The sequence below is a fragment of the Notamacropus eugenii genome, chromosome 1, assembly GCF_028372415.1.
Source record: "Notamacropus eugenii isolate mMacEug1 chromosome 1, mMacEug1.pri_v2, whole genome shotgun sequence".
Lineage (NCBI taxonomy): Eukaryota > Metazoa > Chordata > Mammalia > Diprotodontia > Macropodidae > Notamacropus > Notamacropus eugenii.
In genome coordinates, this window is record NC_092872.1 from 522,744,631 (window position 1) to 522,765,079 (window position 20,449).

Sequence of the window (20,449 nt, forward strand, 5' to 3'; positions counted from 1 at the left end):
ACCAAAGAAGGTAAGAAGTAGAGATGAGAAGAGAATCCCAGGCACAATGAAGGCCAGTGAAAATACTCAGAGTGAAAGCTCAATTGAGATTATACAATATAAATTTGCAAGGATCCAGTTAGGAGTTTCATTATTTTTTCCATATCTACCCAGCAGTACATGGATAGAAGACAATGGATAATGAGAATAATCCAAGGCAGAGGCTTGGCAGGGCAAGATCTTCAAGAGTATAAAGCAGCAAAGGAATCAAGAGGACAGTATAGAGCTGAAGTGGTCTATAAAAGGGTCAAGATGGGGAAGGGAGAAGAGTATAGCTAGTGCATGGTTAATGTCCTGAGAAACAACTGAGGGGTAGAGGGATTAGAGGTAAAGGTAAAAAATGAACAACAGTGTTAGGAGGATGGAAGGGAGAGAGACATGAAATTACAACAGATTATGAGCAGATAAAAGAACTTCAGAATTCACAAAATTGGAAGCATTGCATTTGTGGGGTAATAGCAAAAATCAAGGTTATAACCAAGTTTGTATACTGCTGAAGTAAAGTAGAAAAGTAGGTCAGGTGAAGTGAATAAGTTGAGAAACTATAAGGTTAGAGTATTTCAACAACCACAGGAAAAAATTGCCCCAAATCACTATTAATGAGAAATACAAATTAAAATGGCTTTGAGGTTCTAACATATACCCATCAAACTGGCAAAAAAGAAAAGAAAAAAAGAAAAACAGCAACTGTTGGAGGTAAAATCAAAAGAGTGGTACAGCTATGAAATGGTCCATCCATTCAGGAAATTAATTTGTAGCTTTACTCAAAAGGTCATTTAAAATGTTCATACCTTTTGACCTAGTGATACCACAACTGGGCTCATACCCCAAAGAGATTTAAGAAAAGGAGATGATCCTGTATGTAAAGTGTCACTTTTTTTTTTTTTTGGTAACAGAGCTGGAAATAAAAAGACTGTCTGTAAATTGGAAAACCATGGAGTAAATTATGGTATATAAAAGTAAGTTAATATTATTGTACCACAAGAAGTACAAAAATTCAGAGATATCTTGTGTAAACTGCCACAAAGTAAGGTGAAAAGAACTTATACAAGGACCATAACATTGTAAAGAAAAAGGAAAACAACTTTCAAAGACTTCAAAACCGACCAATGCAAAGAACAATAACCACCTCCAAAAAGCTGATGATGACACTTCCCGGGGAGCACAGTCACCCAGAACAAGCATGTTGCATTCCAATTCAAATATAGTAAGATCCCTCTAGAACAAAGGCTTCAGGAAAAAGAACTAACACATCTTAAAAGCTAACGATACTCTATTAAACATCTAATGAAAATGATTAAATTGGGTTGAGTGACTTCTATAACTCTCGTTACATCTTCAGCCACAATCATCTGACCCAAAGCAAATGCAAATAAGTTATTAATCCAGGTTTCTACTATATTATTTGAACATCTACATGGCTTATAGCACCATCTACAGTAGATAGATCACTGTAAGATGGGAGAAAAAATGGTTTTCCTACTCTAATTTGCATTTTTGTTATACTATTTTTTAAGAACTTGCCCTATTTTGTAAAAGAAAAAAATAGACTGCCATTCTATAGTTTTGTATTATTCATCGTCAGATTCCCATGCAAGCATGTAATAATCTTTTCATTAACCACAGCGACACCTACAGGTAAAATGTCTTCAATGAAAGAAACTAAGGCAATGCTTCTGTTAGATGTACACACTAATTCCGCAAATTACTTCACAGTATTTAGAGATGAAAGAGACCTAAGAGATGATTTAGCTAAAAACTCATAAACCACTATTTGCCCCTGAAAATAAGAGATGCTAGAATCACACAATAAAAAAAAGGGACTGATTAAACCAGGATGATTTTTGATAAATTATTTTGGTAATTTGAATCACACATAATTTGATGAGAGGCAGATGGGCATAATAGAGAGTTGGACTCAGAGCCAGGATGACTTGAGATCAAGTCCTGTCTCTGACACACGCTAAATGTATGACCTTGAGCAAGTCATTAACCTCCTTGAACAAGTCATTGTTCCAGGCAACTCTCTTAACGCTTAAATTATCAAGTCACTACTGTAGGCTGGAAGATTCAGTTCTCTCAACTTATACTGATGAAATCACAAATCTGGTCCAAAAAAAAAAAAAAAACGGACAGGGGGATATAATTTGAAATAATGTGTGAAAACCTATAGATTTGTCTTTTGTCTGTCTTCTTCCAAGGAACTAGAAACATCTGGAAATAAAATACTACCTTGGCCACTCTAGATAAAGCTCAAGGAAAGAGAGTCTCCTTAAAAAAAAGCTTTGTACTTTTAGATCTATACTGTCAGGCCAGGAGGTATTCACATAGCTCCAATACAAACACTGACACGTCCACAAAAAGTTCACAGCTCAAAGGCCTCAGGAAACCTCCCTAGTCCTAAAGATGGCTTTTCAAACTAGATAAGCAAAAAAAGGAGAAAAGAAACAATGAACTCAATGACCAAATGTTCAATCAACTCAATATTAAATACTCAGAAAAGACATCCTACTTAAGTTACTTCTGGGGGGAAAAGCAAAGTAGTTTGGCAAAAAACTGATTTTAACTAAATACCTTATACCAAGGATGGGGAACCTGTGGCCTCAAGGTCACATGTGGGCTTCTAGGTCCTTGGGTATGGCCTTTTGACTGAGTCTAAGTTTCACAGAACAAATCCTTTCATCAAGGGGATCACACCATATACCACAACAGAGTATATCAATGCTCAAATATAAACATCACATCATATTTAGAACTACAGGAAAATGGTTATAGAGATATATCCTCCACAACTACAACTAGGAGAATGTTTAACAAAACAAGGGATAGAAATCAGAAAAGATGAAACAGATAATTGTAATTACATGAAACTTTTAAAAAGACTTTGGACCAAGAAAAATCAATGCTGGCTAGGATAAAAAGGTAAATTGTTATTTTAGGGAGAAAAAAAACTGTGCATCAAACATCTCTAATAAGAGTTAAATATATAAGGTATTTCAAAATTCTCAGGGTAGTTTTATACCATTAGAGTTAAGATTAGTTAAAACTGTACTAAGATTTTTGGGACTCCCTTTACAAAATATATAGAAATTAACACAAAATATATAAGACCAAGAGTCATTTCCCCACTGAATCAAAGAATATGAAGAGTTCTCAAAAAAGTTGAAAACTATTAACATATAAAAGATTATAAAACACTGACATATGAAAGACTGCTCCCAATCACTAACGAGATAAGAAAGTCAAAACCAACTCAGGTTTCACCTTATACATCCAACAAACTGGCAAATATGACAAAAGATGGAAATAGTAAATGTTGGAGGTGATACCAAAAGACCACACCTGTTGGCAGGATTATGAATTGATCTCAAAAGCAATTCAGAATCACACTTTTAAAAAAGAGAGACTATATAATAATATTTAATGTCTATACCCTTTGAGACAAAGATACTAGTAATAGGCAAACAACCCAAAAAAGAAAAAGAAATAAAAAAGTCTTTGACCAAACAAGAGACAGAGAGTATTGTGAAACACAAAATGGATGATTTTGATTACATTAAACTGAAAAGTTTTTGCACAAACAAAGCCAATGCTTCCAAGATTAGAAGGGAAACAGAAAGCTGGGAAACAATTTTTATAGCCAGTGTTTCCGAGAAAGGCCTCATTTCTAAAATATATAGAGAACTGATTTAAATTTATAAGAATACATGTCATTCCCCAATTGATAAATGGTCAAAAGACAAGAAAAGGCAGTTTTCAGAGGAAGAAATTAAAGCTATCTATTGTCATGAAAAAACGCCCTAAATCACTATTGATTAGAGAAATGCAAATCAAAACAACTCTGAGGTACCACATCACACCTATCAGATTGGCTATCATAACAAAACAGGAAAATGGTAAATGTTGGAGAAGATGTAGGAAAATTGTAACATTAATGCATTGTTGGTGGAGTTGTGAACTGATCCAACCATTCTGGAGAGCAATTTGGAACTATGCATCAAGGGCTATAAAACTGTGCATAAACCCTTTGACCTAGCAATATCACTTTTAGGGCTGTATGTATCCCAAAGAGATTATAAAAATGGGAAAAAGACCCACATGTACAAAAATATTTATAGCATTTCTCCCTGTGCTGGCAAAGAATTGGAAATTGAGGAGATATCCATCAACTGGGGAATGGCTGCATAAATTGTGGTATATGAATGCAATGAAATACTATTGTGCTATAAGAAATGATGAGCAGGCAGACCAGAAAAACCTGGAAAGCCTTAGATGAACTGATGCTGAGTGAAATAAGCAGAATCAGGAGAACATATACACACTGACAGCCACCTTGTGCAATGACTGACTTTGATAGACTTAGCTCTTCTCAGCAATGCAAGGATCTAGGATAACTCCAAAAGACTCACAATGGAAAATGCTATCCACATCCCAAGAATGAACTTTGGATTCTGAAAGCAGATGGAAGCATACTATTTGCTCTTCTTTTGTTGTTGTTTCTTCTTTCTCTTGGTTCCTCCCATTAGTTCTAATTCTCCTTTACATCATGACTAATGTGAAAATATGTTTAATATGAATGTATAAGTGAGCCTATATCAGACTGCATACCATCTTGGGGGGGGGGAGACAAAGGGGGAGAAAATGTTAAACTCAAAATCTTACAGAAGTGAATGTTAAAAACTAAAAATAAATAAATAATTTTTAAAAAGTCCTGCAGACACCAAAAAATATATTGCAGCACTTTGTGAGGTAGCAAAGTACTAGGAAAAAAGCTTATTTTATTTATATATATTATAATAATTATTATTGTTATTATATAATTATAATAATTACTATTATTATAAAAAACCTTTAGCCAAGTTGGAGGCTGGCTAAAGAAATTGTGATACATGAATGCAATAGAATTACTTTACTGTAAAAAACTACATAAATAATTCAAAAAAATTTATATGGACTGATGTAGAATGAAGTAAGGAGAACTAGGAAAACAATGTATAGGACCAAAACAATTAAAAAAAAACAACAACAAAAGAAAAAGAAACAGAATGATGTGTAATTAACAAACTCAGCAATAATGGAAGCATGAGAAAATACACATCCCTCTCCTTCAGTGCAGAGATGAGGTACTATGGGTAAGAAACACTGCATATATTGGGTTGATCATGCTGAACCATTTTTTTCTTCTTTTTCTTTTTAAATCTTTGTTCCCAGGGAAGGCTCACTGTGTGGGAGAAGAGAGACATTCAGAAATAAAAGTGTTATTAAAAAAAGGGTATAAATTAAAAAGGAAAGAAAACTGAAATAACCACAGTAACTATTAGCTTCAGAAAAAACTTGAGACAAAAAAAATTCTGACCAATTCCTCCACAAATGTTCTTCTATAGACCCAATGCTGTTGTTATTTGTCCTTTATTTTCAGAAAGGTCCAACGAAATCACAGGCAATGATTTGACTTTTAAGTGAAATGGATTTAACTGAGGCAGGGTTGCATAAAGTCAACAGCCTCATTCTCTCTTTCAGAGTAATCAAAGTCCAGTGGCAAGACAAAAGTGAAGATGGCTGGCGATGGCCTGCAATACAATGGATGATCTTGGCATCTTCAATGTCTAACCAAGCTCTAAAAATTCCACAGCACCTGCTTCAACAACCTTCATGGACTTTGGAACAAACTATTCTCATCCATCCATTCCACTGGAAAAGCATTCACATGCTTGGGGAAAACACTTCCTTCTTCCTAACTCACCAGCAGGTTTGACGCCCATTGGTTACTCCCAACCTGGTTTAGCCTGTCTGCTAAGATGGTTTACTGGAGTTGGAAGAGCTGAATGACTCATCAGGCGGACACCAAAAGTGGATGAGCAATCTTGAAAAGGGTTTGGCAAGCCCTCACACCAGAGGTGCTAGTCCTCCTGAACACATCATACACCCCAGAGAGAATGCTAAATTGTAACACAGAATCTATCCAAAAGCTAAGGGGTCATCCCAAATAAGCAGACATAATTCAGTTTCAGGTAAGGACTTACCAAACTTTTTTCTCTCCTAGTGCCACTTTCTATAAGGTTTTAAGCTAAAGAGGGAGCCAAACACCTTTTAGAGAGTGTAGAGTGAACCACACATAACACTGCATAAGCACAAAGGATTTTGTGTATCAACATATTCCTAACCTTCTCTGGCAGGGGACAAAGGAGATATCTTCCAACAAAGATCTCCCTTACTCCATGCTACACTATTTCATCCAACCATATTCCTATTTTAGGTATCACTGCTCTACTGCTCCAAAGGTTGAATGTGTATCACTTTCATCCCTATTCAGGGAATTGTACAAAGAATTTGCATAATTTGAATTGGATAAATCTGACCAGTCTGAATCTTACTCAATGAATTTTCTCCAGCTTCAGAGGCCAACTTTTCTACCTGAGCTAACAATAATATCTACTGGATGTTAACATTATGTTAGGAATAGAGGGAATCCCTAAACTTCACTTTATGGAATAAGAGAAACAGCAAGTCATTAGTAAAAACCAACCTTACGCACAAGTTTAAGTTATCAAATTATAAGCTCCTTGAGGGCTGGAACCACGTGGCTTTTTACCTTCTATCTTCAGCACCTAACATACTGCTTTGCACCTCATATTCACTTAATAAAGATTTGTTGAATTAAATTAATCCAATATTTTATGAGTCAATTTCATACACTAAAGTACAGCCATTCCTTCTGCCTTCATGAAGCAGGGTGAGCCTCCCTACAAGAAGAGATTTGTTAAACTGCAGACCACGAAGAAGTCCAGTTTATAGAGTTCAAAATCTCTACTGAAGATGTTCTCCAAAATGTTCCTATTGATCGGCCTAACAATCCATATGCTGGGAAAACAACAGGGATTAAAAAATGACTATTATTTAGCCTTAGACCATGAATCATAGTTTAATGAGCAAATTCTATCTATCTTAGAGGGGAACTACAAAATGGAAAATGAGTTGGACCCAAAATAGAATAGAAAGAGATTGGACTAGATCACATGAGTAACTTATTTTCTCAGTAATATCAAAAGGTTCATTACTACAAAAGCCCTTCTCTTTAAATATCAATATTCTCCATTAAGGCTACATGGCTACAAATCAATGTAACTTTTATAAAATTACATGTGAGTCAAAGGGAAACTGAAAGGAACAAAGCAGGCAAGAACAGGCGGCATCACATTACCAACAATAACTTACACTTGAGAAGCAGTAACAATCACAACAAAAAAGACACCAGCAAATGTATCTGTGACCAGAAAAGGAGAAAGACCTATTACTTGGCAAGACTTCATGAAAACATATAGACACTTCAAAGACTGTTTTGAGATATTAAAAGAAACTACAGGAAAGGCCTCTGGCAAGTTCTGGAAAGATATGGGTAAAAAACACAAAGGATGAGAGGCATAGAAAGGTTGTAATCAGCACTGGTTGAGTGAACACAGTGATGAAAATCAGGGATACATGAAAGCATTAAAATACTGTTCTGAATCAAAAATCATCTAATTAAAATGAGAGTCATTTAGACTTTTGTTGTAAGATCCACCTACAAAAAGGAACTATTGATTTGTCACAATTGCTTTAGCCATTCTAGTTTAACAGATCTAGAAGTACTTTGATAGCAACAATATTCACTGCAGCACTAAAGAATAGAATTTCATAGCATCAAATCCATTAAAAGGAAAGTAATTCTGTTGTTTCCTTTCAGGGGACAGTGGAGAGTTTCTAAAGGACAAAAAAGTTGAATTATTAAAATAATCTCTTAAAGAGTTGAATGATATAGTCCTCCAGCTATATAAACTGAACATAAATGTAATCATAATCTTTTAAATACTTTCTATTCCCACTGTGCCTTTTATTCATTTCTTGCTTTCCAAAATATCTAAACTGGGCAGGTGGAAAAAGAAAAGTAAAATTCTATTTTGTAAAATAAGCATTGCTTTTTAACAGGTCTTCAAGAGTCCTACTCTCCTACCTCAGAAAAATAATGGTAAAAAATAGCAACATCCTTTTAGACTACAGTAGGGACAAAAACCTGTTTTTTTTATTTAAAATGTAAATTTACTGATACAGATATCTGTACAAGTCACCTCTATTGTTCTAGTACCAGTTTACTTATTTTGTAACTCTAGACCAGCTAGCAATTTCACTACTGCTAGATGAGTACCTTCATCCTGTATTACCTACTTTATATCTGGAGTACTTGGCCTCACATTGTGAAAATCAAATGAGAAAATTTACATAAAGCTTTTTGAAACTTCAAAGTACTAGACAAATGTTTATTATTATTCAAAGGTTTAACACAGAGATACAATGAAACTCAAGTAATTAGTAAAGCTATTAATATTAAAACATTTGCTGGTGACAAAGGTTGAAATACTGGCTAATACAAATTAAGAGAATTCATTTATTTATTTCATTTAATTATGCCTCATATTCCTCCATTATAATAGATGCTCAAACACTAGCTATAACTCCACAAGAGTCTTAGCAGTACTGGTCGACAAACCTTTGTGAGTTTGCAAATGTAGGCAACAGAATTGTGGTCTTCACAAAACTTCTCACTTTACAAAGGCAATTTCTGGCATTCAGTTTTATTGGCATCTCCTCAAACTACCAACAAAAGATTTGGTTAACTGCTAGACATGCTGGTACACTCTGAAGTAGGGGACATATACCTGGCTCACTTAAAAATTTTGAACTAGAAGTCATACAGCAATTACATCTGGGCACTACCAACCAAAGCCAAACACAAAACCTCCACATTGGTCTCTAGTTCTTCCTCACTGCAAAACATGCTCTATTTATCTTTTAGAACAACTCTTTATCCTACTCAAGCACCCTTCCAGGAGAGCTCAAGCAAGACATTAAAATCATCAGCCCCAAACTTCCCAAAATGCTCTCAGCAGTATCAGACAGTGAAGCCAGACACAAAGTGAGGTGACAACATATTAACAAATCCTAAATTAAGAACTTGTTAGACCAGAAAACTGGTTTTTGAGTATTAGTACCATTCACTTGCCTTGCTTCACTGCCTGAAAGAATGAAAGTAGGACACTTCAGGCAACTAGGGAATAATTCTGATCTTCATTTACCCTAGTAAATTGATACCAAAGCCAAGCCACTTAAGTAGTAAGTGGGAAAAATGAGAAGTTCCTTCAACTAGTACTCCACAACAGATAAAACTAATCATATCAATCAAATTAGAATTTATTGTCAGAGATGGAAGAAAAGGTGAAAAAAGAGTTAGTAATAGTCTTATCAAAGGAAAAAAAAGAAAAAGAAGTCATTGAAACATTTTTTTGAATGACTTCAAGAGAAAGAAACAGACAAGCAGTTTACCTTTAAAAATTGCAGGTTGAATTTACATTATACTTAAAAGGAAAAGCAAACTGAAGCAAGGCATATTCATGGATCTATGTATAATCTTATTTCTGTTTTAAATGGTATAGAGAAATACTCATTTTATTTGCTGTTTATTAAGTTCACAATAAAAATAAATAATTAATTTTAAGACCAGAAGAAATTGCTAAATGCCTGATTAGCGTACTAAAAGTATTAGCTACAATGCGTAACAAGACTGTGTGTGTGAATCTACCTGAAACTGGTAGATAAAGCTAAAAGTCTTAGGAAGAAAAAAACTGATTAAGCTCCTACAGTGTGCTAAGCACTATGACAGGCACTGCGAACACAAAGATGAAAGTGAAACACTCCCTGCCATCAAGGTGGTTAACAAACTAGCCAGGGAGAGACGATATGTACATATATACATAGGTGTAACCAAAGTAGATATAAGATGATTTGGGTGGAAGGCATTAACAAATGGGGGGAAGAAAGGAAAAATCAGAAAGGTTTCATATGGAAAGTAGTACTTGTGCTGAAACCTGAAGAAACCTAAGAATTCTGAGACAGAGGGTAAGGAGGAGACAAATTATGGGTATAGAGGACAGAGGATAGACAGTGCAAAGGCACAGAAGCAAGAAATGGGAGGACACTGTATGAAAACAGTAAAAAGGCCAGCGTGCCTGGACCACAAGGTACCTGAATGGGAGTAATGTCTAACAGAGAAAGGTAAGGTGGGATCTGACTATGAAGATCTTTAAATGCCATACAGAGGAGTTTATATCTGATCCTAAAGATCATGTAGATTTTACTGAGTACAGCAGTGATGTAGTCAGACTTATACTTTAGGAAAAATCATTTTTACAGCTGTGTGAAGAATGGATTAGAAAAAGAAAACACTTGAGGCAGTGAAACCAAAAAAGAGGCTACTGCAATAGTCCAGGAAAAAGGCAATAAAGTCCTGAACTACAGTGAAGGATGTGTGAATAGAGGACAGACGTAAAACATGTTACGGAGGCTGAATTAATAAGACTCAACAAATGACTAAGGAGTGGAGGATGACACTGAGATAATGAATTTGGGTAACTGGGAAAATGGATGAACAGACAGACTCATATTAAGTACTTACTATGAGGCAGGCACAGAATGGTAATACCCTCAATACAAATAGGGAAACTCAGAAAGAGAAGTTAGTTGATATTTAAAATGATGAATTCTGTTTTGGACATGTTAAAGGTGAAATGTCTATATGATACCTAGCTCAAAATCACCAGTAGGCCAGCTGGTGATGAGGGATTAGAGCTCAAGGGGAAAAACTGGGACCGGAGATTTGTGAGTTATCACTGCAGAAATAATTAAACTCTAAAGACATCATCAAGAGAACATCAGACAAGAGGGCCAAGGACAAAGCTATATCCACAGTTAGGGAGCAGAAGATGAAGAACCAGCAAAAAAAAAAAATGAGGAGCAGTCAGACAGGTAGCAGAAGAGCCAAAAGAGAGTAGTGTCACGAAATCCAGAGGAAAACAAAGAATATTCAGAAGAAAAGCAGTATCAGTGGTGTCAAATGCCAGAGAGAGATCAAGAAGGTTAAAAACTGAGAAAAAGGTATCAGGAACTTTGACAATTAAGAGACTATTAGTCACTTCTGGAGAGGGCAGTTTCAGTTGACTCATGAGGTTGGAACCCAGATGGTTTAAGATTAAGAAGTATGTAAAGGGGGAGGAAGAGGAGACAATGAGGGTAGACAGTTTTTCCAAGGTATCCAGCCAAGAAAAATAAAACTAGGAACTATACCTGCGATTTCACTGTCATAAGATACTCCTGGATGAAAGACAGTATGTTAGAGTGGCAGAACTGAAATCCAAGTTTGTCTGGCTTCAATGTCAGGTCTCTATCCACTGCACCCCACGGACTTTCAGTCTAACCAAGCCTCTTTTTAAGGATTAGAAATTCTTCAAGTAGTACTTAGCAAAACCAGAGGGCCTAAATAATCCTATTCTGAAAGAAAAGAGTCCACTATGCAAATGGTGACACAGATAAGGACCTTGAGTGACAAATCGAATGCAACAATACATTCTACAAGATGATGCAGTCTTGAAAAAAAAAAAACCACCACAGAGCTGTGCAATGAACTGTACTGAGAATTTTGATTCTACTCTGTTATTTATTTGCTATATGGCTATGGGCAAATTAGTACCTTGCTCTATTGATTTCTTTAGGGATAAAATAGGGAGAATACCTCATAAATCTGAGTTTTTACTCAAGTATCAAAACTTTAGATCTATAGATTACAATGTAGATATTGAAATGGAGAGACTTGGAGCATGACAAAAATCAGACCAACTCAAAAGATAGCCCTTAAGATAGTCTTTATCAGTGTAAGCCTTAGCACTAAATTTTACCCAGAACTAACTTCTCTGGCTACTGTATTCAAGGAGAACCAAAAAACAGTCAAAAATTGACAGTACTTTCTGGTGTGCTGCAGGACAATTCTTAGCAGTGGCTAAAACAACTACCAGACAGTAGGAAATGTTGATGAACAGAGAGACACTTACTTCTAACTTATTTATAACTCAATTTAAATTCACAAACTATCAAAGCAAATTTGGATTTTTAATAAGCCTACAAAAGCAAAAACCAAAGCCAAGAGCATCTCTAGAAGATTTTTGAAGAACTATTTTAAGCCATACTTGTAATAGTCATAGATATGTATTAAGTCTTAAGCTCGATCAGGCTATGGGAAATAAGAAAATCAAGTCCCTTAAACACCTGAATTCTACTATACCAACACTTAACAACACACCCCTCCTTGACCATCTCTGTAACTAGCCTTTTTTCATTCCAGTTTAATCTGTACATAAACTGCCAAAATCTCACATGGCTTTTTTGTATCAGATAACTACCTTAATCCAGAACCTATGGTTACATCCAATCACCTATTAATATTAAAATCTAAATTTCTCAGTCCAGCCCCTCCCCATATACACAAAATCCTGCCACCCCCTGGTGACATACACCTATAACACCTGCACCTGAGGTTGGAGGTCATATTTCTACTGAGGTGATATTTCTGATCTCAAGCTCACCCAGTCTGAGCAGCAAATGAACTAAAGCCAAGCAAGTTTCTGCACAAAGTCTGACACTGATATGATGAGCCTCTGAATGGGGAAGATGGAACTAACCCAAGTCAGAAATAGAAGAAGACAAAGGTCCCCCCATGCCAATCAACATAGGGTTGGGATCATGAGTGGCCAGTGCACTCCAAAGCTGCAGAAGAGAGGAAAAACTAGTCTCAAAAAGAAAATAAAATTAGGAATGGAATTTAGGTTCCAGCAACTATGTGCACCAAGACTTGAATCAAGCACCATCTCCTCCAATAAGCCTTTCTTGGGAACTACACATGACCTTGGGCAACTCACTTTATTTCTCTAAGCAGTTTTTTCACCTATAAATGAAGGCATTACCTCAGATCTTCTCTAAGGTACTTTCCAACACCAACATTCCACAACTCTATTACTTGTAGCATTTTAGCATTATTCATACTGTATTCCTAAGCACTTACAAAGTAGTTATACATTATCTTTTAACTGAAATTTATAATTAATGGGTGAAAGTTATATCTGTTATTGCTGCTTTCAAACAATTATGTGTTTCTAAATGAAAAATACTAGTTTTCAAAGAGTTTTCAAGTTGGCATTTCGATTTATTGAATCAAATGGGGTTTTAGTTTTTTTAAAAAACAGTAAATACAGTGGTATCTCATATTCTCTGTACCTAACTGTTTAACTGTAATGGACTATAAAATATCAGTTGCAAAAATATAGCTAAAAAGCTGGACTATCACTACATACACACACTCACCCCTATGTTGTGTATGTGTGTGTGTATGTAAAATGTGGACAGATACTCTCAATAAAAAATTAAGAGGGTTCAGAAATGAGGAGAAGAAAGAAAACAGACTAGATTGCATTAATGAAACTGTGCAATGTTTTTAATAACTTTAAGCTTCTCCATGAAACAAAGCCCCATCTTTTTAATACCAATATTCTTTCAGGGATGCTATGCAGCTATGCCATATTCTCTGAAGAATCAAAGGTGCAAGCCACCCAAAAGGCAACAGAGGGATTCACAGTGGGTAAGAATACTCTATAATATATTAGGAACAAAGAACTGCAGAGAAGCAACACAAAAGATTATCTGAGAAATATGTAACTAGAAAAAGAGATGTGCCGGTCAAGTAACAAAAGCAATGCATGATCAATGTAGAGGTTGTTTGCTCCACTGGTATCTACACAATGTAAAGAAATTTAAAGGAAAGCTTCCAACATGCTGGGCATAGCCTTTATGGAGGACCCACAGGAGGGGAAGTACAAGAGTTGCACAGAATAAGAAGACATGGATGGGTTCTAGTTTACACCACTGCAGGGAGCACTTACAATAAGATCAAAGAACCACTGATGCAGTAGCCATCAAAGTACCAATAAAATTATAAGCTCACCATGTATTTGCAAGGAGCTCTGAAAGGAGACTAAGAAAATCATTCATAATAATAGGAAACCATAAGATTAAACAGTCAGTGATGAGACAATTCCTTACAGAGTGATAAAGATAAGTACTTGGCAATCAATCACTTTCAAGTCAAGAAGTATCTCTACTATTTCAACAAAAACGCCAAGCCTAGCCATGGCCTATATGGGTATCAGAAAAAAAGGATTAAGATCTCAAGAACTTAGTGATCTCAAGATACATACTAAGAAAAGTGATAATGAATGTGAATCTGAATAAGAATCAAACAGACCTATAAAAAGAAAAGTACAAAGATCTACATTTACCTTTGAAATCAAGAGATTCACCCAAAAAAGAAAGCATACTAGGATATACAACTTCTTCCTTTTCTATAATTCCACAGCTAAGATAAAGATAGTATGCTTTCTATATGGAGGTTTCAGCTTTTTTCACTTAATGAGAAAACTAAATTGCCCACAGACTCCAAAAAGGGCAACCCTTTGTTGCTAGTTTGGATCACTCAGAAAAGTATGAGGACTTTAAAAATGTTACATAATAATCACTATGTATAGTATATGCTTGGACTGCAGCAATTGCACTATACTACACATTACAAGGAAAAGCAAGTACTTAAGCAAGAAAAGCTCCTCTTAATAATGCTTAGAGAGCTTATACAGGATAATGTTGGCTTCAAAAAAAATAGAACAGTTAGGGAAGTTGGGAATTCTGATTCTGGCTTCAATACTGATTTAGCATATAGTCATGGACAAATTCCTATGCTACTCTACAAATTTCCATAGAGAAGAAATAAGGAGGAAAAAAGTTTACTATCTTTTATACAACCCAGTGTGGACCATCTGAAGCACCATAATGCATTATGAAAATGCATTGTGCTTAATAAACAAAAGGACAGAAAGAGTATGCCTATCACATGAAACCCCATCTGAGCTAAACCCAACTGCCAGTGTGGAAAGGAAGCTTCAAAACTGAAATCCTTACTTGGGAAGGGCCTGTGGTTCAACTGGAACGTCAGCCACCGCTACTGCTGGAGGTTCTGCCTCTGTGGAGTTGTGACCTGCCTCCTGCTCAGCCCCTGGAGGTGCAAGTGGTTTCACCCTCTTTGTTTCCTGATGCCCAACAGTCCCTGCAGCAGGGTCACACTCTGTGGCAGAGTCTATCTCCACCTCCTGGGCTGGGGCTGGCACTTTTTCAGCAGTTGCTGCTGCCACAGCCTCCTCCTCTTCCTTTCTTCTCATTTTCTCTTCAAGTTCCTTTCTTCTCCTCTCATCGTCTTGACGAGCCATGTACTCAAAGTTTTTGAACACCTAAAGCCAAAAGAATAATATGATCAATCCAACTATCCAGTACTGTACTTTACATGCTCTGTAATGGGTTAGAATCTGTTAAGTTCAGTATCAAAATGCAACTGCTAAATGGGAAATGTACTTCGACTTCACCAAGCTACTGTACAAACCAGCACAAACAACATCAGTACCAGGTCTTAAATTTACCAAGCACTAAGTGCCTCTCACTTCTTCTTCAGCAAGAGAAGAAAAAAGACACATGGGTCCTGCCCTCAGAGGACTTATCATCTCATTGGGCTGTAAGGTGATGCAGCCTGCCTGTATAAGTAACCACAGTACCAGGTAGTATATGGTAAAGTAAAAGGAGATACTCAAACAAAGTGCTCTAAGAAGTTAAGGACAAAGGGATCACTTTCATCTGCGGTAAGGATCAGCGAAAGCTATATAGTTGAAGTGACACCTAAGCTAGGCCTTGTAAATAAGATTTCCACAGGTAATACAAAAAGAATATATTTCTACCCCCCACCAAAAGTCACCCAAAGCTCAGTGTGTCATCATCCTTGTAAATGCCTAACATTTTATCAATATAGCTTTCTTTTTATTGAATACTAAGAAAAAAACACGTTATCATCTCTTACTAAACAAATACATAAAATATAAAAAAAAATCTAAAGCAACAGTCATTGTCCTACATTTTAGAGACATTTATCAATTTAGATTAAATGCCAGATGGGAAATCAGTTGAAGTTTAATACCCAGGGGATACGGTTTAGTTTACTATGCTACTGCCCACAGACAAAAGTATGTATTACTGCTTCTTGACATATGGGGGAAAAGGGGGAGGACAAAAACTAATTTCAGAGAAGCTAGATAAATTAGCCAGTCTAACGGAACAAAAAGAGCACAGGAGAGAAGTAGAAGTTATCTAAGCAACAAAAAAAGAATTCATCAAGTAAGAGGAAAGTAGTAACAGTAGTAAAAGGGTAAAGTAGAAATATGAGCAAAAACAAAGTCATGGGCAGAGAAACAAGCCCTTAATTTCAAAACTAGAAACCAACCACAAATAGCTTTGTTTCTACATTCCTAGATAACTTGAGTAGCTTATTGGCCTTCACCTCCATTTCTACTGCACAGCAAGAGAGCAAGAGCATCATGACACCCTGGACCAGATACTGCTCACTTTCTCCCCAATCTGTCATCATTCATACATCCTACCACACGTGGGATACCTCCACTATTTCAGTACTTATTCTAGCCTCAATAATAATAATAATAACACCTTATACCTGTTTCACATGTTACTTTATTTAATGATAAGCATCTACTGGTTTCCTACCCTGCAATTCTTGTAAAACACTCTCTATGAAGTCACTAATAACTTGTATTGGTTACTTTTGTTTTTATATCAGTCATTTGCAGACATACTCTTCTCACATCAGGAGTCTTCTTTAGTAATATGGATTAAGATTTAATAAGAAATGCCACAAAGTATGGCCTCTTAAAAAAAAAAACCACATCTGGAAGGGGAAGACCCTCAGGGATTCTGGCCAAAACATTAGCAACTGCTATTTACATTCATTCTGGGCCAATCAGGGCCCACAGACCAAGCAGGGTTTGATCTGGGACCTCTTTTCCTTCCCTCCCCACCCCTCTTTCTTTCTCTCTTTCCTCTTTACCACAGTTCACTTTAGGGTACCACACCCTTACCTTTAGGTGCTCTGCCCAAAAAGAATGTAAATTTTTGATCTCGGAAAATTTTTTTCCCTTTTCTTTTAAATACTAGCCTTACTAAACCCCACATCACTCTCATTGACTGGCCAATAATAGGTCCCATTTCCTCATTTCTTACTAAGTCTTAATCCATGAATAGGCATTGCCTCAGTCAAACTGAGGCCTGTTAAAAACCTTGGCTTGAAAAGGCCAAGGTTACCCACTGCATCCTGGGCCATCTCCAGTTGTCCTGATCTGTATCTTGCCATTGGACCCAAGCGGCTCCAGAGGTGAAAGTAAGATTGGTGACTTTGCACAGCCTTCTCTCGCTTAAATCCAATTCACTTGCAAGTCATAGCATCACCTCACTTAAATACCAGTTCCCCCAGGAAGTTTTTTTGATTCTCTCTCACCTTACCCTCACCTTCCTCCCTCTTCTAGACCTTTTCCCCCTTGTATCTCACACAGTACTTTGCATTTATAAAGTAACCATGACACAACTATAATACAGAATAAATTATAAGCTAGGTAGCCTAAAAGAACAACAAAAGTCCAAGAGAAAATTAGAAGACATGATCTAGCTAGCAACAAAGAACTCTCTGAGAAAGGAATAAAAGTAGTAAAAGAACAAAGTAGAAAAAAGAATAAAAAATTATAGGCAGATCATAATCTAGTAAAAGAGCACATCACAAACAGCTATAATATAAACTATATTATAAATGCACAATGTTATGTGTGACCCAAGGGGGAAAAGGTAAGGAGGGGGGACTGATGGAGAGAATTGGAAAATGGATCCCTGACTTTAAAAGATAAGGAGGAATTCAACAAGTGGAGTAGACATTCCAGGCATAAGGAACAGTGTGAGCAAAGACACACAGAAGAGAGAAGTAATAGATACCTATAGATGATAGTACTTAGTCTCCTTTGACTGAAGCATAGAAAAAATGAAAGAGAGACAAGCTAAGATAGAAGGGCATCTGTGTTAGCATCTGATCACCAAGCTAAAGAGTGTGAACTTTACTTGGAAGGCAAAAAGGAGTTATTACAGAGTTTGAGGCACAAGGACTATGTAGCACCTACCAGTGGTATGAAGGCATAGTTGAAAGGAAGCCTAAAGAAGAGGCAGAAAGACCTGTTAGAGGTTATTACAATAATCCATGCAAAAATAAATCCCACAATACATATCTACGTAGTTCAGGGGAAATAACTTCATGCAGGTGGTAACAAGGATGAATTATTAGGACAGTGGTAGTGAAAAGAGAAGAAAAAGATAAACGAAATGGAATTTATAGCAGTTGGTACCTGACTGGATATGAAAAAGAAATGAGAAGGAAGAATTAAATATAATATCAAAGTTTTAAATATGGGAGACTACAACCCACTATATTCTCCCTCTCTGTCTCATCACTACAAACTGGACACATCCCAAACCTTGACATTCTAGCTCCATATCTTTTGGGGTTTTTTCAAGTGTTTTGTTTTTTTTTTAAATCTGTTCTTCACACCACTCTCCTCTCCCACTGAGCAAATTTTAAAAACACAAACCCAAAAATAAATTCCACAATACATATCTACATAGTCCAGGGGAAAAAACTCCCACATTAGTATGTCCAATAATTTCTGTCTCTACATTCTAAGGTGAGGTGAGGTGGCATATTTAATCTTTGTTCTTTTGGACTCGTAGTTTACCATTGTGCTAATGAGAGTTCTAAAGTCTTTCAAAGCTATCCTTCTCTATAATGTTGTTACCACTGTATAAACTGCTCCTAGTTCTCTTTACTTTGTGCTACCTCAGTTCATAAAGGTCCTTCAGAGTTTCTCTTGAGACTGTTCATTTTATCATTTCTTATAGAACGATGATATTACATCATATGACTATAACATCACTCATTTAGTCTTTTCCCAATAAGAAAACAACCCTTACTTTCCAAAATCTGGCTACCAAGATAGTAGTCATTTTCATTATATTAGTTCAACCTACCTCAAGAGGAATTAATGTTTGTCCAATTATTTGTCTATCTTTATTTTTGCAACAAAGCATGTTTTATGGTCAGATGCACACAGTCCTTGGGTGAAATCTTAGATAATATTCTTCTAAGTATTTTGTGGTTTCTATAGGTATTTGAACAAAATTTCTCCTTCTAGCTCTTCTTGCTAGATTATGTTGAATATAGTACATAGGAATGCTGGTGACATATGGATTTATCTGATATCATACAACTTTGCTAAAGTTATTATTTCAATTAAATTTGAGTTGACTTTCTAGTACTCTCTAAGTACACCACCATTATCTGCAAAAGGCAGTAATTTTATTATCTCTTTGCCTATGCTTACCCACAGCCTTTGTTCATGCTGTTCCTTTCTCCCATTGTATTTTCACCACCTCCACCAACTAGAATCTTATCCATCCTTCCAGGCATAATTTAAATGTCAGCTCCTCCATATAGTCTTTCCAGATCATCCTGGTCAACAATGACCTTTCCATGCTCTCATACCCTATGGCACTTTCTTTGTATTATTCAGTGGCACTTATTTTATATTGCCTTGCACTGTAGCCATTTTGCTGTTTTTTATCCCTCTTTAGATCATAAACTCCTTAAGGGAAGAGACTAGGTTTTACACAACTTTGTATCCCTCACAGTCCCTCTGACAATGCGGCTTCCCACATAGTGTGTGTTCAATGAATATTTGATAAATGCCCACCAAATCCACTCTCACTACGTCATATTTCTCTCAGTTCATTAGAATGCTCTGGCTATAGAAAACACTTTTCATCCCCGACTCTAGTCAAATGCTTCAGCCCTCTGCACTTCTTTATTCTTTAATTAATTCCTTTAATTAGTCTAACTGTGCCTACCCTTAACCCTAGGTCACTCATATTGTTTGATTTCTTTTTTTTTTTTCCTGTTTTTAAGCTACAGAGTACAAAAACCACTGAATAGTGCTGACTCAGGCAACGACAGATTCATATTACCCATCTTAACTTTCGTCCTCCTTGCTGTTCAATTTCTTTATTAATCTCATTTTCACCTAGTATATTTCCCACAGTAATTATTCTAGACCAGGAGTAAGGAACCTGCAGCCCTGAGGCCACATGTGATCTTCTAGGTCCTTGGGTGCAGTCTTTTGGCTGAATCCAAGTTTTACTGAACAAATCTTTTTATTAAGGAGATTTGTTCTGTGAAGTTTGGATTCAAAGGGTCTGAATTCATATCACGGTCCCTATATGGTCCTTTATCCTTCCCTCTAAGCTAGGGACATTTCTTTTCTCTATAAAGTTAAACAGGCAGGGGCCTATACTCATGGACCCCATTCTTCTCTATTTCTTTGCAATTATTCTTACAATTTGGGTTACAGATTAGAGGTGGAAGAAATCTTATTTTACCAACCTCCTCATTTTATAGATGAGGAAACTGACTCCCCAAAAAGGTTAAGTGACAGTCGAGTCACATTTATGTGATTATCTATGGTGATGGTCATCTCTACCTTTCAAATATCCTCTCCTTCAGTTATTTTTCCCCACAAGTTCT

At 36.2% G+C, this 20,449-nt stretch overlaps 1 protein-coding gene across 1 annotated transcript in view; it reads right to left on the reverse strand.

The window, feature by feature from the left end:
- NUDCD3 (NudC domain containing 3) overlaps window positions 1-20,449 on the reverse strand; it is a 109,210-nt gene that overhangs the window by 80,374 nt on the left and 8,387 nt on the right. The window contains exon 2 of the mRNA XM_072633752.1: window positions 14,905-15,230. Within this exon, the coding sequence (XP_072489853.1) occupies window positions 14,905-15,230 (326 nt within the window). The remainder of the gene's footprint in view (window positions 1-14,904; window positions 15,231-20,449) is intronic.